At 55.4% G+C, this 23,483-nt stretch overlaps 1 protein-coding gene across 3 annotated transcripts in view; it reads right to left on the bottom strand.

Annotated features, from left to right (window-relative positions):
• SEMA4B (semaphorin 4B) overlaps positions 1 to 23,483 on the bottom strand; it is a 36,327-nt gene that overhangs the window by 11,120 nt on the left and 1,724 nt on the right. For all 3 annotated transcript variants that reach the window (XM_070571267.1, XM_070571260.1, XM_070571257.1), the window contains exon 2: positions 13,376 to 13,610. In XM_070571267.1, coding sequence (XP_070427368.1) covers positions 13,376 to 13,499 — 124 coding nt within the window. In that variant the 5' untranslated portion in view covers positions 13,500 to 13,610. The remainder of the gene's footprint in view (positions 1 to 13,375; positions 13,611 to 23,483) is intronic.

The raw sequence follows: 23,483 nt of genomic DNA on the forward strand, positions 1-23,483 counted from the left end.
ACAGGGGACTCTCTCTAACTTCCTCTGAAAGCAGGTGGCCACAAGATACTGTCAATGGTCAATGGAACAAGAAACTAAGCTTTTGGTGTACTAAACTGTGACCAAATATAGTGGCTGAAAATGTTAGGAGGGGTGGGGAATGGTGATGGATGTGATGGAAAGCCTTATTTTTCTCAGTAGCAAATCAGTAAGTCAGATAATCCAAGAAACAGTGGTATAAGCATTTTTCCTAAATATACAGAGGAAACCACTATTTAGCAAGAAGTCTAAATGATTAAAAGTTGCCCCTTTTAACCAGGCCTGGGTTGGGGAAACTGAGGCAGTTGTTGCTTTTCATAATAAGTCCTTCTATACTTTAAAAAAAAAAATTATGTGCATGTATCATTGATAGAAATTTTAAATATCTTTCTTGTTGTAATAACAAGGAAAGATACTAATTATCTACTGCTAAGTGAAAATGAAGGTTATAAAATAGTATGTACAGTTAGAGTCTATTTTTTGTGGGAAAAATACAAGCATAGAGAAAAAAAAGCCGTGGGGCCAGCCTGGTGGTGTAGTGGTTAAGTTTGCGCACTCTGCTTGGGCGGCCCAGAGTTCGTGGGTTGGGATCCCAGGCGCGGACCTAGCACCACTTGTCAAGCCACGCTGTGGTGGCATCCCACATAAAATAGAGGAAGATGGGCACAGGTGTTAGCTCAGCGACAATTGTCCTCAAGCAAAAAGAGGAAAATTGGCAACAGATGTTAGCTCAGGGCCAATCTTCCTCACGAAAAACATAAAAGAAAAAAATATCCAGAAAGATGAATGACAAAATGCTGAAAAGTGGTATCCCTGGAGGGATTTGAGGTGGTTTTTTTCCCTTTTCATTTGTTATCATTTTTGGATTCTACAGTTTATACTCATGTAATGCTAAAGAAATAAATTAGAGAGGTGGAGAGGAAGAAGAAAAAAATAAACACACACAGATCTATCTACCAGGGTACTGTTTGTGCTTTGAGTGACTAATGGGTTTGGAGAGAAATTATTTTAAAAATTCTAAGCAGCTGATAAAGAAAGAAAAACAAGCAGAAAGCAGCACGTTGCAACCTCAGGCACCTCTGACTGACCAGGGAGTGACCACCACGCACACAAACAGGCTCATGAAGCTGAGGAAGCAGAAAGTGCCACATGCCAACAACGCAGTCGTGAAGGAGGCTCCATGTGTGTTCACACCGTGAGTGTGTTTACATACCCCCGGCCTGGTTCCACAAACGGTGAGGAAACAAGCAAAGGAAGGTAGTGAAACAGACAGACCAAAGTCAGGAGCAGAGGAAAAAAACAAATCTGAAGAAAACATCTAAACCAGAAGGGAAGGGCAGAGTCACACGAGCAGGTGATAAGGTCCTCACACAGTTAGCAGAGATGGGCTGCACGATTAGGGCTGAGCCTCCCAGTGGCCAAAGAGAAAAGGGAAAAGAAGTTACCTTGTCCTTACTGTCTAAGAGGAGGAACACACACCAGCCTTTCTGGGGAAGCTAAGCTTTTTACCCAGCCACTCATGCTCAGGTGGGACTTGCGGGCAAATGTACCGGGATATGGGATGGACAGCATCCCACCAGCAAACAGGATGAGGGAGTTTGCAAGGCATTCCTCACAACGTCTCCTGGTGAGAGAAGGTGGTGCCATAAAGTGACCAGTGCAGGAATCCACGGGGGAACGTGTGCGGCTCTGCGCTGGGAGGCTTATCACTCTAGAACCAGAGTTAGAACTGGGGCTGTGCTGGGAATTCACAGGGAAGGTCCTGCCTCATGTCTAGAGCCCAAACTCTGCTCCTGAAACCACACAGGGCAGCTGCGGTTGGAGAAGCCAAGGCCTCTCTGAACTATAGTCCGGAATCACACTAGACTCTAGGTCTTCTGCCTCAAATTCCCGACTCCTCACCACTTCCTTTTGGCACTCAACACACTGGGAGGCCCAAGGAAAGTTTCCGGCACTCACCCCCGACCTCTCCTAACCAGGAAATTTCCCAGCACACTGGGGCCCAATTATGTTGCTTGTACTTTGTGCTGATGAGCTCATGAGTCTTCTGGAACAAGCAGCCTGACCTTCTGGTGCTCTGTTCCTGGGAAGAACCCCCCACTGGCCCCCACAGGACCTCCTGAGACGGTGCTGAGCTAGACACGTTGTGGATTTAACTCCCCACCAGCCCAGATGACCCTCTGAGGCTGGGACTGTGGGATCCCCGTTTACAAGTGAAGAAGTTAGCACCCAGAGAGACGAAGCAGTGTCCACACAGCCCACGGTGAAAAGGAGCTCTCCTCCCCAAGCCCGTGCTCTGCCAACGGCAGGACGCAGCAGCGTCGCCCGCCTGCAAGATCTAAAGCCCAGAGCTGGCCCGCCCCTGGGGGTTTTGCCACTGCTGACCTGGGAGGGGCCTGGGGAGGTGCGATGTCACAAGCTCCTGGGGGTTCTGAAGGGGGACGTCCAAGAACCACACGTGGGGAAGAACCGTGTAAACCCTTCTGTAGGGCAGCGTTGACGTCAGTCATCTCACTGAGCTGCAGTTTCCTCATACGTTTATCATGGGGATAATGAAAAAATAAAACCCACAGGGGTCTCCCGAGGAGTCACTGAGACCAGGGCCACTGCTACTGCAGTTTCCCCCTTATTTTTCTGAAAGCGGGGGCTGGTTCAAATCTGCCAATGCTTATCTGTCTGCAGAGGAGGGATGTTGCCACCCCAGGCGGTCGGGTCTGTCAGTCCGGACAGGTTGGAATCTGTCCAGATACAGAAAGGCCCAAAGGTCAGAGATAAGCCAAGTCCAGGAGGCAGCTCAGCCCACTCAGGCCTGGGAGGGGGTGGAAATCTGGGAGGACAGAGCACAGCCGGGCTGGGGGGCAGCCAGGGTGCCAGCCGCCCATCCCTGGTCCAGCCCAGCCCTCCAAACAAGCGAGCTGCTCAAGAACCCCCCATCTCCTCCTGTCACATTGGGAGTACAGTCAGTGAAACGGCAGAGGGATAGAAAACGCCTCACAGAAGTGGGCGAGGGGCCCCTTACGCCACACATTCCCATTCTGGGGAGTCCCCTCTTTCATCCCTCTACCCTGAGCTGCTCAGACCCAGAGCCGTGGCGTCCTGAAGGCCTTGCGCCCCACGATCCCCTTGCCCTGTGGACCTCACCGGCACTAGTCAGCGGGGCTGACTTCCCAACTAGCATTCTCAACGAGACAGAGTCAGAGTGCAGACTCTAGAGTCAGAGACCCAGGTTCAAATCCTGGGTCTGCCACTTACTAGCTGTTTGTCATCAGGACAAGCCAATTAACATCTTGGAGCCTCACTTTCCTTATCTGTGAAAGGGTGATAATGGCACCTTGCCTCACAGGCTTGTTAGGAGGAGAAACGAGATTACGTATGTAAATAATAATATACATAATAACTCACATTTACTGAGAGCCTTACTCAAAACAACTGTGCACACGTTAGCACAGTGTTGGCATGGTGTCTGGCACGCGATCAAAACTCAAGTGGATCAAAAATAAAATCCAAAAGCCCTGTAGGAAATCCAGGCCAGTGAGAGCCGCCGAGGAGCATACAGGGCTGCCTGGAAGAACAGGGTCCCCTCGTCCTCATGGTTAAAAAGCCCCTTCTGGGCGATGTGAACTCAGGCCCGGGGGTCACGCAGGGTCTCATGGCCAACCAGAGGGCATCAGCTCAGAGGCAGGGCGGGTGTCAGGCACGTGCGCTGTGCGTGAGCTGGTCCCTGCTGAGTGGTGTTCCGAGTGGCGCTCCTGCGTGCGCACCCAGGTGCCTGGGGTCGTCTCCAGTCACTGCACATACGTCTGTGCGGGCCCTGCCTGAGCTTGCCCGTGTGTGTGTGTGTGTGTGTGTGTGTGTGTGTGTGTATGTCCTACTGCAGGGCCTGCCCGTGCTTGTGTGTTTGCTCTGGGGTGCTATTTGTGCAGAAGTGACTGGGAGGGCATGTTTGTGCACTCTGTTCCCTGGGAGTGCTGTCTCCCCTTAGGGTCAGTCTTAGCTTCTTGCTGTTCTGTGAGGCTCACGTGGCAAAGAGGGTGTCTCGTGGGGGCTCCCGGGCTGCCTGTGCCGCTCAGACATCCTGCACATCCACTACCCGCCAGGCGGGTGAGCGCCAGACGGAGAAAGCCAGGCTGCCTGAGGCTGTGGCCGCTTCTCCCAGGAGCGATGAAACCTGTCCATCCTGGACAGGCCTGAGCTGGTGGCGTCTACAGGTCTCCAAGAAGGCAGGGCAGGGGCTGGCCTGGGGCTGTCAGGAGCCAAGCCTCCTCCGAGAGGGCATGTTGGGTTGGCCATGTCGGAGCCACTGCAGGGCCACACGCCCCCACCCCCGGGGCCTGGGGCTCCCAGCAGGAAGTGATGCGGCAACAACTCAGCCCCCAGCCTCACCTAGAGCTTCGCCCCTTCCCTGTGACTCAGCAGGAAGCTTGGAGCTCTCTGAGGTGAGACAGGAATATGGCTCAGCACTGTCCCCACCCGGGGCAGTCCCCACCCAGGGCAGGCCAGCCAGAGAGCTGCAGCAGCTGTGACTCAGAGCCGCACCCCACCTTTCTCCACCGTGGCTGCCAGCGCTCCAGCAGACGCTGACCTGGCCCTGACGTCCCGCCCTCCACAGGCCCCAGCAGGATTAGGCCAGAAAACAGCAGCTTCCCCGTGCAGTCCGAGCCAGGAAGGTGCCCCCACTGGGGAAGGCAGCCAGCTGCCCCTCAGCTCAAATCACAAAGTCCCCAGAGAGGGCTCTGGGCCCGGGACAAGTCCCTGGGAGCCTCCCCAGGAGGCCCTGTTGGGGCACCTCTTCCCTAGGGAGTCACACAGGACCCTTGGACCCACTTGTACCAGCAGGAGCACCACTTCCAGGATGAGTGCTGACTCAGCAGCAAACCAGGGCACAGCAGCTGACCTGGCCGCACACCCTCCCTCCTTGCCGCCCAAGTACTGGGGAGGGGCAGGCTGAAGGGCCGGAAGCGGCTGGCCAAATCCTGCCACCACCAGTCCAATGCCAGGCCAGAGTCCCCAGGAACTCACGGCAGGGGATGGTGGGGGATGAGGGTCTGTGTGCCAGAAGTCCTCCCCATGGACTAAGGGAACCAAGAAAGGCAAGAAGGCAAGGGACCCCAGCACAGAAGCATCCAGTCTTCCTGGGGCAGGCACCCTCAGGGAAGCCTGCCTCCCAGCTGGCCGCTGCCACGGCCCCAAGCCCCAAGCGAGCAGGCCAGGAGGCCCTGCCAGAATCACCAGGTGTCCCCCAGCCCCTCACAGAACCTCTCCCTTGTGCCCATCTGGCCAGCAGACCCTTAACCTGGGACGTGTCACGAGCTGCCATCACCTTGGGAACCTGACCTCCAGCCACACCTCCCAGGACCAAGGTCAGCTCCCCTGGCCCTCGGCTCAGGGGCTGGCTGTTCCCAGCGACCACTCTCTCTCTCCGAGGTCTCGGCCCTGGGGTCCACCTCCTTGTCTCACAGAGGTCCCTCCTTTGTCTGAGGAAATTGGGGCCATGGGCATAAACAACCTCAACTTCCTGTCAGCCCCCCATCTCCTCAGAGAGCAAGTCCTATGTCATTCACCTCCGCCTCCCAGAAAGCAGTATTCTCCTTCAATGCCCATCCTAGAAATTTGTGTGCCTCCCTCCTCCCATCCTCAGCCAAATTCCTGAAGAGAAGAGCTGCCCGGTGCCGTCTCCACTCCTCACCTCCCACTCGCTCCTCCACTGGGGGTCAGGCCTCGACCAGCCCACGCTCGCCCGGGCCCAGGCATCGCCTCACTGCCCAAGCCCGGATGCTGAGGGACACGGCCTCGGTGGCACGCGGCCTTGTGGAGGTCCCCTGTCCTCCAGGTGTCTGCCACACCGGTCTCAAGGGTCACTTCACGTCTCCCTCCTGTTCTTCTTGGCCTCCACCCCTGCAAGAGCTACCATGCTGTAGCGCTCACTAAGCACTTCAAATGGGTCCACGCGGGGAATCCTAGCCAGGCTGCTGTGAGGCAGGTGTCACCACCTGTGTCTTTCAGGCGAGAGAACTGAGGCACACTCGAGCAGCTCGCCCTCGGTCACCCAGCTGGGAAGAGTGGTGGGGCTGGGATCTGAACCGGGGCCGCCGGCTCTAGGGTCCCGTTATTAGCCACCCTTCAGCCTCTCCAGGGTTTGCTCCTGAATGTTCTTGCTCCCTGGGGTCTGCCCTTGGGCCACACATTCATGCTCGTTGCTTCAACGATCCCGATGCTGGCAACCCCAGATCTCTTCTCCCAGTGCCGATCTTGCTCCAGCACACCAGAGCCCCCTCTGCGGAGACCCTCCACGGCTCCTGCCACCGCCGCCTCCTTCCGGACTCACTCCATGCCTGGGGGTCTTGCCTTTCTGTGTGGCGCCACCGGCCTGGATAAAAACCTGGATGTCACATTTCTCCCTCCCTCTCCCTCAACCACAGAGGACATCTAATCCATCGCCAAATCCTGCCCATCTTCCTCCTCAGTATTTCCCAAACTCATTCCCCTCACTATCCCCCCTACCACAGTCCTGAACCCGCCTCCTGGTTCGCCCTCTCCCCGGGGCCCCTCAAGCTGCTGTGCTGCAGCAGAGGGCTCTGGGGACTCACTGTCCTGTGTGACCCTCAACTGCGCCCCAATGTCCAAGCCCCAAACCCACCAGCCCCTCCCACAGGCCCTCCCGTTTCAACAGAGGGACACCGGACAGCAAACTGCCACTCAAGGTCCCACCTCCCATCTCCAGGCTTTGCTCAGACAGCCCTCCTGCCCGGAATGCCCTTCCTTTTGACTGACTCCTACTCATTCTCTGAGACTCAGCTTGGTTTCACCTCCTCCAGGAGCCCTTCCCAAACCCCCAGCTGGGCGAGGGCCCTTCTCTGTGTGCCCAGCACTTCCTGTCGACACCTCTCACGGTACGCTGGCCACACTGTTGGATGACAATGGGCTTTCTGTGCCTGTCTCTTCCACCAAGTGCCTTGAGGATCAAGACTGTCTCATCTATATGTGTATCACCTGGCCAGGTGAGTGCCAAGGAGTTGTTCAATAAACATCTGTTGACTGAACGAATGACGGACAGAATCCTAAGCTCCAGTTCGGGGTGCTCTGGTCCAGAGAGGGGCCCCAGATTCAAATGGGGGCAGTCTGGAGGTCTCGAAGCCTCAAGCTCGCACGCAAGAATGTGTCTGAGCACCTTCCTGCTCCACCCTTCCCCAAAGCCCTGACCGCTCAGTCCTGGAGCCCCAGGGCCCAGACAGAAGTGTGACAGCTGAAAGTGCTGAGGGAAACAGGACAGAGGCCACAGGGACCGGAAAGGGGAGTCACAAGGCTGGTGTGTGAGCCCTGATTTTTGTCACTGACCAGCTGTGCAACCTTGGACAAAGTAGCTACTGTCTCTGAGAGGGAGCCCTTGTGGGGCTGCTGGGAAGACCAAGTAAAATGCAGCATGTGGAAGTGTCAAGCCCCGCTCCCAGGTTAGGGCATCACCAACAATCAGGATTGGCCCTACCCATGCCCCCCACCCTTGCTCTGAGTAAACACCCAGCACCCTGGCCACACCAGAAGCTCACCGTGCAGGGAAGAGGAGACAGGGCAGGAGGGTACAGCCACCGGGAGGCAGGAGCCCCCTGAAGGGGTGGCTGCTCCTTAGCCCCAAATGCTGGCTGCTGAATGGAGTGGGGGCCATTTCATTCTTCAGAAGAGCTGGAAACCTGGCTTTTTATATGAAAGTTCCTGAGTTTTAAATATCAGCAACTAATTAAAGTTTTTCTAAAACACTTGGAGGCCAAACAAAATAGACCTCCAGGCTAGCTCCAGCAACCGCTCTCCTGTCGGTGAATCTCCGAGACATTGGTCCCCAGTCTCATGCACCCGATTCCTGAGCAAGTCGGCCCTACCTCCAAGCGTGGCCATGTCATCAGGAGCCTCGGTTGCATCCCTTGCCCCATCCAGGGAGTGAGCTCAGTAGATTTACCAGATGGAAATATATAACCTGTCAGTTACTCAAGGGCTGAGCTGGGTCATTCTGCTGCTTTTGCACATTTCACAGGTGAAGCAGGAGGCAGCTGTTCTAACGGAAAGAACGTGCTTCTTGAGTCAGAGAGTTTGTGGTCCAAGGCTTGGCCCCAAACCTTTCTAGCTGAGTGACCTCGACAATATGAGTTAGCTCTCTGAACCTCACTCCTGCCTCTGTGCGAGATGGAACAATACTGCCTCCACGGCCAAGGGCAGCGCCCGGCACACACACCGCTCCATCCTGAGCGGCTTTCTGATAGCATCTCTCCTCCTGATAGCATCTCTCAGAGGACGGGTAAGGGGGGCCAAAAAGGGGCAGAGAGTCAATCCACTTGGCCCCTCTTTAGGAGTTACAATAGAATAACAGGTTTCTGTGGACTATCTACCGTCCCCACTGGAACCTCCTCGTCACAGGCCTCCCCCCTCTCTGAACCCCACTAAGCTGCCAGGATGGGCTTCTCACGAGTGCAGACCAGAGTGGTCCCATGGAGAGCAGGGCAGGTCACAGGCTTGGGGGGCAGAGCTATATGACTTGGACAGAATACTTCCCCTCTCTGAACCTCAGCTATCTTATCTGTAAAGTGGGGCTAATTCTATCTACCACGTAGTGGAAACATGACAACTAAATGCCTGGTGCCCACAGGAGCTCTGTATCTGTCACCTCACCTTCTACCTTCTTCTAGGCACTGAATGCTAGAACACAAACATAAGGAGGCCAGCTGTGCCACCTGAGGGCTGGAGGGCTGGCTCCTGCCCTGTAGTGGAGATGGTTGCATGGGAGTGGTGGTTAAAGAGTGACCAGGGAGACTGCACAGGGCTAGGAGCAGGGGAAAGGCTTGGGAATGGCAGGAGATGGAGTGGGGCCCTGATGGGACCTCAGGTATCTGTCCCAAGATAGCTATCACTGAGTAAGCCACTCTCCCTCCTGGACGCAGGAGAGCACTGCCAGGACGGGGAGGTGGGCTTGCAACAAGAAGGGGCAGGGGGCAAAGCAGCAGGGGCTGCTGAGGGCAAGCCGGCCTAGACCACGGAAGTCTCATGTTCTGTTCCCTCTCTTCCCCCTTACCCCCAGGAGGTCCACATAAGACGCTCTCCACCGATCCTGAGCACCCATGGGGGTGGAGGGTGGGGCCACAGGAAGGAGTAATGGACAACATGGCCCGTGTCCAGCCCTTTCTCCAGGCCCGGTGCCATCCTCTCCATCTCCCGTATCTGGAGAATGAACGTGCAGGTATATCCAGATGTGCCCCAAAAGTTGTGCAAGCTTAGAGTTTTGCTAGGCCGGCACGCAGGCGTTTCGACACCCAGCTGAATGTAGGTTATGCAGAGGGCAGAGCGGAACGGGCGAGGGGCAGGGAGGAGGAAGCGGTGCCGTCCAGCCCCAGGCAGAGGAGGTTCTTGGGGCAGGGGACTGTGGAAGAGCTGAACCAGGAGCACTTGAAAAGCGGACTAAATGAAGCAGGACCCCTGGGGACGACCTCCATCAGCCCTTGCGGGACTTGCTTTGTCTTCCAGCCCAGGACAGGGGGTGAGGGCTGCCCACTTCGTTCCTGGCCTGGGAGTCTTGGCCCCTAGCAGAGGGCCTGCATACAGCCTGGCTCAGTGTCTACCAAAGTGACGCAAATAACCTCACGGAGCAAGGCAGGCAGAAACTTCCACCGCAGAGAACAGAAGCTGCTACTTTTTACTGGGGACGCAGCACGAGCCAGGCCCCGTGCCAAACGCTTTACATACGTTATTCCACGTAATCCTCTCAGGCCCCCGAGAGATGGCCCTGCTGTCATTCCTATGTGAGTCTTGCCAATGTGAGGAATGGGCTTAGAGGCGGCCGGAAGGGAGGTGATACAGGTGGGAAGGGAGGCCAGCTAGTCTTCAAGGCCGGGCTCTTGGCACCCACAGTCACAGCTCTTTCCACTGGGCTCTGAAGGGCCCTGAAGATGCGGGACCACAGGACAGAGCAGAAGACAAATGCTCACGTCCAACTGAGGCCACATGGACGAGGGAGGCCAGTACCACCCAGGGAAAGACTGGGAAAGCGGCCTGCACCGGGGGCTTCTCAGGGCAGCCGTGACCCTGGGTGCCTGCTGTGGGGTCCGAGGACAAGCAGCTGATTTGGGCCAATGTCCCGTTCTCTCAGCTCAACAGGGTTTTGCTGACTGCAGTGTGCAGGCCTAGGGATTGATTTCCAATCGGTTTAGAAACACTGTGTCCACAGCTCTCCAGCCAGGCACTTCAAGGGGCGGCGGAAACGAGCGATGCCTTTTAATTGCCCAAGGGAGGGGACTCAATGAGATTTTGTCCAGCTGGGAGCTGGTGTCGTTTCTTCCCACCCGGCCAGGCTGGGAGGCACTGGGCTGCACAGCGTACCCACCTGGGCCATCGCCTCCACTCGGCACCTCTCTTGCTCCTGACCAGTGCAGTGCTGGAGCTCCAGACCGCGGCTTCCCACGCAACCCAACCAAAACTCCACACACTTCTTTGGAGCGTTCCTTTCACAGAGACAAGTAACTTCCTCTTAAGGCTTCTGCTTGTCCACCTGACCCTGGAGCCCCCTCCTGGCCACTGAGTGAGACCAGAAGTGGGACACCCCCTCCTGATGGCCCCAGGAATCTGCTGCTGATCAACAGAAACAAGGATTCTATAGGAAGGACCCAGGCGCAAACTGGACACTCCACGTCCAGGGACTTTGTCTTAAACCACGGACGTAGCCCACTGTCCCTAGGCATCCACACCCTCAGGGGGGTGGGTGGGGACTCAGTAGGGGAGGGCAGGTGACAGGAAAGGGGGCGCGTGGTCTCCTGTGAGGGAGCAGCCCTGGGGCCTCATGCCAAGCATCCCACGGTCACCGCGGGCCTGCCCAGGATGGGCACACGGCCAGGAACATCTAACAAGCCCCCAGGGATGAGGCAGGAAACCACCTCAAGCCACGCTCGGAGGCTGAGCCTGTTCAGGCACCAGGGCATTCCCCTCTGGGGCTCCCAGCCCGCCGGGAGGACCTGCATGTAGATGAGAGGGGGGCAGTAGGTCTGAAGGGCCAAGAGGAAGCCCAGTGAGGCGAGCACTGCAGGGTGTGGTGCAGCTCAGCGAAGCGTGGCTATGTGCTCACAAGTCCGGGTGTCGAGGTGCTGCTGAACTATCCCGGGGCTTCAGTGGGACTGGAAAAAGGGGTCCCCTCTGGGCAGACCCAGCCTTGAGAACACAGCTTGGAGAGCAGAGGATGGATGGCATTTCAGGGCCTCTCAGTCCCTCAGCCGGGCCCCTTTGCACAGTGTGCAGGATGTGTGCTGTCCACGGCAGGACTAACAGGAGAACCCGAGTGTCTCAGTCCTTTGGGGGTTAGGATTTTAACATATGAATTTGGGGGGGACACAGACATCCAGACCACAGCACCGAGTGACCTGTGCAGGGGGTGCTGGTGTGTGACAGAGCCTGTCCCATGGCCTGGCGAGGGTCACGAACTCGTGGAAGCAGGCCGAGCCTTGCAGCCGGGTGGCTGACAACAGCCAAGTGTTCCAGCAGCTCTCACGAAACAGGTCCTCTCAGTTCCTCCTCACAGCTCCCTGGCTCTGCCTTTTAGTCACCCGATGAGAGGTCCCCATCCAGTTTCAGAGGGGGACACAAGGCCTGGTGCATTTGGCACAGCCCCGTGAGCTGGCCCAGCTTTCCCAGGGCCACACGTGGAGTCCATCGGAGCTTCTGTCCCCACTTCATCTCACCTTCTCCCAAAGCCGAGAGGGTCTAAGGGCGAAAGGCGTCGTGGCCACAACAGAAAAAGTAGCAAGGCAGCAGGTCTGGGGCCGGATACACCTGTTTATCCTCACTTAACCAGCTGGAGCACCCAAGGGGCTGAGGTCAAACTAAAACCAGCACCGCCCCCCCTCCCCCGGGGCAAAATCACCCCAGTTCTGTGCAGGATGTGCTGGAACGAGGCTGTGCTCAACACACAACAGTGATAGTTAACACTGAGCAGTGCCTATGCATCGAGCCCCGTCCTGCAGACTTTGCAAACATAACCTGATTTAATCCTCACAACCCTGAGATAGGTGCTATTATTATCTCTATTTTACAGAAGAGGAAATTGAGGCCCAGAGAGGTTAAGCAGCTTGCTCAAGGTCACCAGGCTAGCCAGTGACTGAGGCAGGATCTGAACCCAAGCCATCTTCTCAGTACTATCCCGCAATGTTTCAGGTAGGGTTACTCAGGGCCCTGAATTAATTTAAGTGCGGATTCTGCCACTCTTTGCTTTTGTAAACAGAATGCTTTTAGGGGTGGGGATGCTGTAAAGAGAAGGAAGTCTGGTACAGTTTTAGTCTGCAACCTCTGATTTATATATCCTTTATTCTAATGCACACAGCGTGACAAACAAGTTAAAGGGCTGGGGAAAACAACATCTATTGAGTACCTACATACAGTGTGCAAATACTACACCCGGTTTCATGAAATCTCCAGGAGAGCCTTGTATACCTCCGACTGCACCCCTTCTACAGATGAGCAAACTGCAGCACAGGGAGAAGGGACTGGCTTGCCCAGGAGTAGAAATGGGTTCAGAATCAAGGTCCCTCTGATTTCAATGAGTTGAAGCAGCAACCAGATAAAACGGGGCAAGGAGAGGGGCGAGCTGAGGGCCGGAAAGGGAGGGGGTCACAGAAGCAGGTGTGCTCACCAGGCGAGGGGCCCGGCCAATGAGGACGAAACTCCCGGGTCACTCCGAGAAGGAGTCCCTCCCGGGGCCTGGGAGTCTCGGCGCCCAGAGCTGCCCTATCCATAGCCCTATCCAGTCGCTCCCAGGTGCCCGGGGTCGGGGAGTCCCACCGCGTCCGGGCCGCGGACTGCGCCGGCCGCCAGAGTAAAGGGGTGGGGAGGGCGGATGGGGCGCCGGGCCCGCCGCGGCTCCCGAGTCCTGCTGCGACTTGCTAGAATACCAGAACCCCAGTGTTTACGGGACGGCGGGCACGGCCCCTCCACCCCGCGCCGCCCTCGGGGGCGGCACCGCGGCTGGCTCTGGTCAGCATCAAAGACAAGCAGATGGGCAGGCGGACCGGCGGGGAGCCAGCACCGGGGGCGTGGGGGGGGGGGGGCTGCCACTGCGGAAAGGGCGCCCGACCAAGAGGCGAGCAGGGACGACAAACCCCCTCCCCGACCATTAAAAGAATGGAAGAAAGGGGCCCGCGGCGCCACAGCTCCCTTCTCCTCGCCCTCCCTCCCTGCAGCGCTGGGAAAGGAGGAGGGGTCCTAATGGACCCCAGCCCTCCGACAGGCTCCCTCCCGCCCTCCTTTGTCACCGCGACCTCGGCTCGAGGCGCTGTCCGGCCGCCTCCCCTCCCCTCCCCCGACCGCAGCCCGCGCCCGCGGCGTCGCCAGCACTCACCGAGCGGCAGACTGATCCGAGGCGCGAGCGCCCGCGTCGGCGGCGGCGGCGGCAGGAGCAGCAGTAGCAGCAGCGGCAGCAGCAGCGCGCCCCGCGGGGCAGGCGGCCGGCTCCCCCGGCCCATCGCGGCGCCGGACTCGGACGGCGGCCTCCGCGCTCCGGCTCAGGTGGCTCAGCTGGACTCGCGCGCCGCGGCTCCGCCCCGAAGTCGCTCGGCGGGTCCCCGCCTCCGGACCTGGGGGTGGAAAGAGGGCTCACGTGGGCTGCCGCGCGCTGGCCCCGCCGCCCAGCTCGGACGGAGCTCGCCCGCGAGCGGGGAGGGAGGGGCCGAAGGAGGAAGTTGGGCGGTTCGTCCTGCCTCTCCCTGCTCCACTCCTTGCCCAACCCGCCCCTTCCCCCTTCCCCCTTCCCGCTTCCCGGGCGCTGGAGGTACGAGGGGCGCCCGCTCGGTGCACCCAGCTTGGGGCGCGCATGGAGGGGGCCAAGCCCGGGATCAGTAGCCGCCGAGGCCTCCGGGACGCGGAGGAAAGCAGACCCCCAGTACCCCGCCCCCACTTCTCAGACCCTCCTCCTGCCGCCCCGCCCCCTTCCGCCTCCTCCGCGACCCTCTAAGGCGTCTGTTTGGGAGAACGTGGGGGTGTCGCCCCTGTGCGCCCGGTGAGGGTCAGGCTCGGTCTCCCGCCGCCTCCCCTGCTAACGCTCCTGGCACCCACTTGTCCATGACCAGGTGAACTGGGCCGAGCTCGCGCCCACGCCGGGGCTGGGTGCTTCGAAGTCTAATTTCTGCACCGGTCAGTCCCCCTTAGGGCCTGGCCGGCGTTCCTTGCGGGCTCGGCCTTAGTCTAGGGGTCGTCCACGTCTAGAATTCTGTCCACACGAAGCCCGAACCTTGGGTAGGGGGCGTGGGGCAAGATTAGCTTAAGTGGGATAATAGGATTTCACGTACTGCCGAGGAGGTGGGACCTTCTCCACAACCTGCACGTGCCCCGGGGGAAGCGCTCCCTAAGGCTGGAGTGGAATCCTTCACCCCCAACCCCTTTAGCTCCTCACATCCTCAGGGGTGGAGCTCAGTTCTGCTGAGACCAGGGGTTTCAAAATGCAGACTGGACCCTTTAGTGGGTCCTGAAATCAATTTAGTGGAACCCTGTCAGCATTAAAAAAGAAACAGAAACAGAATAGAAAATACCAAAATGCAGTGATCATAGAAAGGATAAATAAGCTTTGGGAAACCTGTTTCCACTTTTCCTAAGTGTGCACAGGGTCATAGGGAAATGTACTTCCTGTAGTTGAAGGCAAAAGGAGCTGGAAAACCTCTGCTAGTCATTTCCACGGCAGCGGGGGCAGCTTCTCTAGGAACTGGCTGCAATCACAGGAAAGTTCCTCTTCACCCCCAGCCAAAATGACCCACCACCTTTTGCTCTCATCCCACCCCTAGGGCCTGCCACATCCTCTCCCATAGGGTGGCTGTCAGGGGGTGGGCACAGTACCCACATCATCCCAGGTCTGCTCTCTTGCAGCCAAGTTTCCTCATACTCCATGATTTCTGCACCTCCACCATCCCGACACCCTCCTCTGGGCATGGCTCAAGCTAGCAGCACCCCTTTTAAACGGGCTCCCGCACTGGACACAGAATTCCACACGGGACTTGGGCAGCACCACCCACCCATAGTTCTAGCGTTGGCCAGGCCTTGGACACTTCGCTTCTATTAATGGTGTTGATCCATCTTTAGCCAATGATGCCCAAGCGTCTATCTGCAGCCAGGACGTCTGTCCTGAACTCCAAATGGGCTCACACTTCTACTTGGCTGTCTTGTCTGACAGGCATCTCAAATTCAACATGTCCCAAACTAAGCTCCTGATCTCTCCCCGCTCACTCCCCAAAATGTGCTCCATCTGTGTGAGCCTCCCTCATCTCCTTTAATGGCTGGTCCATCTTAAATTGCTCAGGTTAAAAACTTGAACTCCTTTCTTTTCTCTCCCTGCTCACGTCCAATCCAGTAGCAAATCCATAATCCGACCACTCAGCACCTCCCAGTCAGCACCCTCTTCCTCCTGGTTACTGCAAGGGCCCTCTGACTGGTCTCCCTGCTCCACGCTGGCTGCCCTGCAATCTGTTCCCAACTCAGTAGCCAGAGTGAGTCAAAACAAACGTCAGGTCATGGCAGCCCTCTGCTCAGAACCCTCCAGCGGTTCCCTGTCTCACTCAGAACAGAAGCCAAAGACCTTACACTGGTCGGCAAGGCCCTCTGTTATCCTCACTCCCGGCACCACTGCATCCTCCACGGCTGCCCTCTCCCCGCCCAGGCACACCTGCAAGCACTCGGGGTTAGGACCTTGGCACGGCTCCTCCCTCTGCCTGGAGCACTCTTCCCCCAGAGCCAAATGACTGAGACCCTTGCTGCCTTCAAACCTTTGCTCAAAGATCACCTTCTTGAAGAACCTGAACTTCGCCCAATACTCCCCTTGCCCTGAGATATTTCCTTCAAAGCACCTATGACCTTCTAACGTACTTGTGATGTGCTTATTTGCTGTGGATTTGCTTTACTGTCTGAACTCCCCACCCACCCCTACACCCCCAAGAATTCAGACTGAGGAGGGCAGGGATTTTAGCTTACTTGGCTTGTTAAGGAACATATCCCAAGCCTCTGGAACCTGTCTGACACGTGACAGGCCCTCAGTAAGGACTGGCTGAGTGAAGGAATGAACAAACGCAACCTAAGAGTCGCGGAATACTGCTAGCTCACGTCAATTAATGACCAGAGCTACTTTCTGCTATCAACTGTGGTCTAGAAAAGACTTCTCCCAAACCTGACGTTATGCAATTCGCTTTTTCAACCTAACCACAGGACTTTGTATCGAGCTCTTTTAAATCTATTGGTTCTGGTCCAGATTTCATCCTATTGAGGTCATTTTGAATATTGATTCTATTATCATACACTTGGCAGGCTCCCTTCCCAGTTTCGAGTCATCTGTACATTTGTAAGCATTCCTTAGCCTTTATTCAAGGCGTTGATAAGAATATTGGGTGAGCAGACCTAGCACCCAGTTCTTGGTTTCTAAATGCCACTGTCCGATAAAAAGTACCAGGAGTCCTGGGGCGGGGGGGGGGGGGTGGAGAATGAAAGGGAAAGTACAAGGTGAGGCCGGGACATTTTGTTAGGCCAGAAAACAGGAAGTGATTAAAAACTAATGGGGTCATGTCAAAAGGACATAGGGCCAGCTTGATGACCAAGGACTTGGGACGATCAAAAATGAAGTAATGGATTCTAATGCATCAAAAGAGAATAATCCATTAGTCCAAAGTGAAACTCAGAGAAACACAGAGAGAGAAAGAGAAGGGGTAGAAAGGAAGCTTTTCTTTATAGAAAAATGCTGGCTGGTAAATGTAGAAGAAATGGGAGATTTAGAACATCTAGATTCAAGCAAAGATAATCAATGGATGCTAAACCATTGGGTGGAGGATTGTCAGGAAACTACATATTAACGAGGTCTCAAAGGCGGTCCCACAGATGACTCACTAATCACCAAAGGGAAAACGTATTTCTAAGGGGGAGCTCTGGCGGCCCCCATCTTAAGCAAGTGGTCAAAAGCAGCATCACCACTTCTGGGACCACCTGACATCGTTTACCTCCTGATAGGACGCAATAAGAAATACACAAACATCATCAGCCCTGGTAGCATTCTTATCAGAAGTGTCTGACCCAGATCTGATAATGAGGACACAACCAGAGACATCCAGCATTCTACAAGACAACAAGCCCGGACTCTTCAAAAAGGTCAATCTGGTGAAAGGCAAAAAAAGCCAGGGGAATTATTTTAGGTTAAGAAACTAAAAAGACAAGATAATCAAATGCAATATACGAATCTTGATTGAATCCAGGAAAAAAAAGCAACTAGGAAAATTGTAACATGCACTGTGTATTAGATGACATTATGGCATTATTGTTCATTTTGTTAGGTGTGATAACTGTATTACGGTCTCAGGAGAATGTCATTGTCCTTCAGAGATGCCTGCTGAGGGCTGCAGAGGTGAGGGGTCATGACATCTGCAACTTACTTTCAAATGATTCAGCAAAAACAAATGTGTGTGTATTAGAAAGAGTGTGGGTGCGACTGTGGCAAAATTTTAACAACTGGTTAATATAGAAAAGTTAGGGGTGTTTTTGCATCAGTGTTTTGCAAATTTATGGGGGAACAAATTGAGTGAGTCAGGGCCAAAAACAGAGCCCGATGCCACTAGAGACTTCCCTCAGGGTTGAAACTGATCAGTCTCCTTTGCAGGCTGAACAGCTGGCTGAGCGTCTTAACTGCGTGCGCTATTTGGCTCACATTTCTCCCTATCATCCGTAAGAATATTATGAAAAAAAATTACAAGGAATCTTGTTGAAATCAAGGTGCTAGCTGCAGCGTTTCCTTCTGTCTGCTGCTTGCTGCTCTTGCTTAGAACAGGCCTGATGAGTGGCATGTGCTCAGCTACTATCTGTGGAGGGCCTGCACCTCCATGGCAGGAAGGCTGGCTGGCCCTAGCGTCTTGGCAACACACGGGTTGTCTGACTGCTGTGCTCCTCCCTAATGAGAGGAGGCAGGGGCTGGTGCAGCCTCGCTTGGTGGTTAATTATATCCTGCTCACGGCTGCTCAAATGCTTCAGGTACGTCTTAATGCCAATTGGGTGGCAAGTCCCTTGAAGACAGTGATAGGTCTTTCTATGGAACCCCCACTGCCTGGCATGGCACCCCAGTAGGAACTCCACAGGGCTGACAAAACGAGGGACCCAACTGTTGGCCTGGAAAAAAGCTCTTCGATCCACACCCCCAGCACAGCACGGCGGCCCTTGTGGGCTCCACTCTCTTCCATTCTGTGCTCATTTGTTCTCCCCTGCCTGGAGAAAACAGGACGACTGACAGAGAAAAACCTCATTTGAGCTGACTGCCTGTGGGCTCAAGAGTGGTTCCCAAGCCAACGCTGTGTGTCCCACTCCCTTCTGCCACTCTTGGATGTAGGCAAGGCTTTCTTGGCCAGAACATCGGTGTTTATAGAGAGCTCAGGGGGCGGCTTGGAAAGAGAGTATAAAAAGAGACAAGAGAAGAGCAGCGCTTCCTCCATGCCCCCAGCCAGCAAGATGAAGTCATCATCAAGCCAGGCCCCCTCTCCCCATCCATACTCACGCAGTCCCGGCCCTTCCTCCCATCCTCAGCCGCCTCCCTCTGAGGTTCTCTCGCTCATGCACACAGACACACATACACACACACACACACACACGAAGGACAAAGATGCAACCAGGAGAGACAAAATGTGCATAGGGAGACCCACAAAGAGGCCAGAGCCAACTTCCCTCTGGTGAGAGATGTCAGACTAGGGGTCACATGGCCCGTTGGCAGACAAGGAAACTTTAGGGATGACAAGAATATTCTGTCTCTTGGTCTGGGTGTCGGTTTCCCAAGTGTATACAAATGTTAAACTGTTTCGAGCTGTACACTTAAGATTTATGCATTTTCCTGTAGATCAATTTATACCTTATACCTGTTATCATGAAGGGGGGAAAAAAGCAAAGAGGCCAAAATGTTAAAAAAAAAAAAAAAAAAAAAACTCACCTGTAGGGTCAAGTGGAAGAAGAAATAAATGAAAAGAGCTACAGAAGAGGGAGAGGATGACGAGAAACAAGAAAGGCTCTAAGAGAAAGAGAAAATAAAGGGAAGCATGACTAAAAATGCAGAGCAAATGAACACATGTGCCTACTGCCTCTCGAACTTGCTCTTCTCAAGGAAGGTGGCGGTGAACGCAGGCGCGGGGCAGTGCGGGCAGTGGAATGCTCCATCCGGGCCACGGACGGCCTCTTGAGCAATCAATACTCATTAATCATCTATAGGTCCGGCCCCTGCCCAGGTCCAGGCCGGCTGGCCATGCCCTTGGGCATGCATGGCTCCTGCCAGGTGGCCCCCAGCCTGGCTGCCTGCTCTCATTCCCCCCCCCGCCCGGGGGGACCTGGCTCCCTGACTCCCACAATTCTACTCAGGGAGTCGCTGCTTTGTTTGCTGGCTGTAGGGGAGGGGCCTCCTGCCAAGCCCAGTGGAGCTTGAACCCGAAGGTCCCGCCACCCCCTCCTGGAGTAGCACCCAAGCTCCTCCCCTTCCCGGGTTCTGGCTGGCAGGTTGCCCAGCAAGGCCTCACAGACACGCACTGGCTGCAACCCAGCTCCCCAGGCCTTGGCCCCCTGCCACCACCCCTCGTAGCCCTGAGCCCTCCTCTCATGCCAACCTGCAGCTGCAGCTCCCCACCCTGTCCTGGCTGGGCACACTGCTGGTGTCTCCTCCAGGGGCTGGGCAGCAGCTCAGCTGCAGCATCAATACATTTTGATGAGGAAGCCACACCAGCTGGCACACCCCGTGTGTGCTTTTAAATCAGCCAATGACTTCCAGATCCTGGGGGCTGGGAGCTTCTTTGGGGCAGTGCCCTCTGCAGCAGAGGGCACTCACAGGGCTGGCACGAACACTGCCTTCAAATCTCATAGGCAGCTTTGAACCAGGGTCTGCCAATAAATGTCAACGGTCTCATCTCTGTTCCCCAAACTCTCTTCCCCTCCGTGGGTCCCTTGTGTTTCTCGGTCCGGGAAGTGGCAGGGTCCAGTGGTCGGGCACACCAGTTCTTCTGTCAGAAGAGGAATCTCAGGCCCATCCATTATTTTGTGGACTGTGAGCGAGCCACACCGTCTCTCGCAACCTCAGCTTCCTCGTCCGTGAGATGGGAAGACCAACGGTGCTTCCTGGGGCCGTTAGGAGAACTGACGAGAGGGGACGTAGAAAGTGACGGGCAGCGCTGGTATGTAGTGACGCTCCATGGACAAAACCACGCTTGTTATGTTCTCACTTCACCTCCCCTGGCTGAAAGCTGCCGTGACCTCAATAACTTAACCATCTTAGGTACCTGACCCTGAGGACCCCCTTCTGGGCTCTTCGCTCAGGTTAAGCTGCCTCCTGAAAACCAAGTGCTGAGGCTGCAACTCTCACAAGGAGAAGGAACCGGCCTGCCCAGCCCAGGCCCCGGGTGCGCCCGCTGTGGCGGAAAGCCCGCCACCCGCCCCAGTGCCACCCCCGCTGGGGCCTGTTGGGGCTTGAGCTGGCCGCTCCCTGGGAGGTGATCCCCCTGCCCCACAGGGCTGTGGTGCAACCAGCAGGGCTCAGCCTCTCCCCGCCCCGACACGGTAGAACACGAAGATGCCACTGTCACTCCCCTGCCCCAACACAAGTTTAGGAGGGGCTGTCTGCCTGTGCCTGCAGGCCTGCTCACCTAGGGGCCTAGAGGGCATGGGTAACTGGCCTGGCTGATGCTTGGCACCTGTCACCCCAGAGGCACACAATGACTGCTCAGCGACTCTTTCCTCTGAAACCACCGCAGCCACTCACAGGTGGCAGGTAGATGTTCCAGCCAGGTGAGGGTGGGGAGCAAGAAGTGTGACAGTCTAAGAGAGAGTTCTGGTTTCCAGTTTGGCTCATCAGACCTGAAGGCCCTCCATTCCAAGACCCCAAGAAATCGGGGACTCTGTCTCTCCATTTGCCACCAAGTTCTTCCTCCTTGAATCCCACTCGGAGCCCCAGACCCCTGGCCATTGCCCCATGATGGGAGAAAGGCCTGGGCCGGTGCCCTTCCTCCACCCCAAGCAACTAATTTTCCTTTCCAGAGGCCCAAGGCTCTCCTTTCCCAAAGAGGAGGGGCTCTCTGACCCCTGTAGTTCCCCAGTCACCTCAGGTCACCTGGTGGCTGCCACTCTTTTCCCCAGACGGAGAGCCTTGCTCTTGAATCCAGCACTGTCCACAGAGAGTGGGGGGAGACAGGTGAGCCCATCCGGGTTGTGGGGGAGGGGCAGGGGGGGTTCCACTGACTTCTTGCAGCTCCAAAGACTGCACTGTCACTCTGCTTTGTCAGGGTAGAGGGCGGAATGCACTACCTGTGGCTGTATGCCCACTTGCCATCCTAAAGCAATGACATCAGGAGACAATACTTGCAGAAAGCTGGTGTGTGGGTGGCACCAAAGATCCACGCTTGGATGAGGATTTTGCACATCAGCCACCCAGGTCTGCGACTCCTATGCCTCCTGGCAGCACTGTCTATGCACTGGGAGTGAGTGTCGGGCTGGAGGACGCCATCAGGTTTTGACCCACTGGAGCCTGACCCACCCAGCTGCATGGCATGTCTACAGCTTCTCTACCTTGTGGTTTCCACAGGGACCCCACAAACCCCTTGAAAGGCAGCAGACCCACCTCGCTCCTCCTAGACGCTTCTGTGAATGCTGTCTTAGTTCTTTCATTAGAGCCTGTGAGTAGCAGAGCAGAGCAGGGAGCCCCGTAACCCCCAGGATGGGCTTCAGGGAGCTGTGAACCCCAAGAATGATATGCCATTTCTGATGAGAGGGATCAGAGCTTTCATCTGATTTCAAAAAGACTGCCCCCACCCCACCCCCAAAAAAGGTGCAGAACCATTTCTTTGACGTATGCTAATCTGCAACCATGGGGAACTTTCAAAATTAGCCTTTATCAGGTAAAAAGAAATTATACCTCATTTTGGGGTAGTTATGTAAACTTGACATAAATTATGTGGCAAACTATTCCACCTAAAGCAAAGCTGACATTTATGAGGCTAACATTTATCGGGCACTTACTCTAAGTGAGGCACTGTGCTGAGCTCTTTACAGTCAATCATTCGCTTACTTCTCACAACAGAGCTCCATAGGAATTACTGTATTCCCACTTCATAGATGAGAAACTGCAGCACAGAGAGCTTCAAGGACTTGCTAAGGTCACGCCGGTGGTGAGTCAGGGCTAGGACCAGAACCTGGATCCGACTCCAGAGCCCACAGAGGCATCTCGAGTTAGAATTTCACCCAGGGTTTGTCTATAGCCATCCTCCTCTTGACAGTATCAGCTGCTTCCATTTCCTCTCCCCTTCCATCCTTTCTCCTCCCCCTTCTTTCCCTTCCTCTCTCCCTTCCTCTTCCCCTTCTCCTCTCCTTTCTCCTTCCCTCCCTCCCTCCCTCCCTTCTCCCCTTCCTTCCTTCCTTCTTTTATTCGCTCAACAAATCTTTCTTGTGCACTCGCTGCTTGTTAGCATTGCTGAAATTGAAGGTCACTGACACAGTGGTTGCTGCCTTCACAGAGCTCACAGTTCATCAGGATTCCTAAAACTCTTCTTTCCAGAGAATACCCATCCTAGTCCACATTTCTCTACACACTTTCACTCACTCATTCCTTTGTCTCCAGCACCAAACTGGCAGAGCTCCAGAAGTGCTCCCAGATGGCACAGGCTAGAATCGGGCCGTTTTCACCTAATTTCTGGAGTTGCTCCTCTGGGCTCCCTCTGCACCCCGCTCAGATTTCCATTAAGGCACTCGCTGTGCTGTAGTGAAATACTCATGTACACATCACATCCCTCTTTTCCCGTCTACAAGGACCAGGCCTGCCTAACCCAGGTTTTTCATCTCCAGCCCGAGTGCAGAGCCTGCAGGCCCCCAGTAAATGTTTACTAAATGAATGCATGAGTTTTCTGCTCTAGATGACTGTCTCAAATCATTTCCCAATGATTCATTCAAGTGTTCCTTCCTGGATTTCTTTCCTGCCTTCCTCTTATCCTTTTCAAAGGAAAAGGCACCTCACTGGTATGGGAAGTCCCACTTCCTTGCTTTAGGGCAGCCAAAGGGTTTCTTGCTCAGACAGTCTCAACAGATTTACTGGCTTCAAAAGAGATGGTATTTAGGAGAGCTGCTGAATGCTGGGCTCCTGGGGATTTATCGGGCAATCCTGTCAGACACTACACTAAAGCAAGGGCCCCAAGGCATGGGACCCACACACCAGGGAGGCAGGCTCTTTCCGTTCTCCCCAAGGCTTCAGCCTTCATCCTCCATCTTTAGTTCACCTGTTGCCAATGTCCCCATCTTTAGATCACCTGTCACCAAAAGTTTGAGCCCCAGTTGCAAGGAGACATATCCCAGATTTCCCTAAGCTTCACTAAGAATAATCAGCAAAGGAAACAGCCATGGCCTGGAGGTCAGGGGACTAGGTTCAAATCCTGACCCTCCCGCCAACTCACTGTGTCATCTAGGGAAGTAATTTAACCTCT

This window comes from Equus przewalskii, chromosome 1 (assembly GCF_037783145.1).
Source record: "Equus przewalskii isolate Varuska chromosome 1, EquPr2, whole genome shotgun sequence".
Taxonomy (NCBI): domain Eukaryota; kingdom Metazoa; phylum Chordata; class Mammalia; order Perissodactyla; family Equidae; genus Equus; species Equus przewalskii.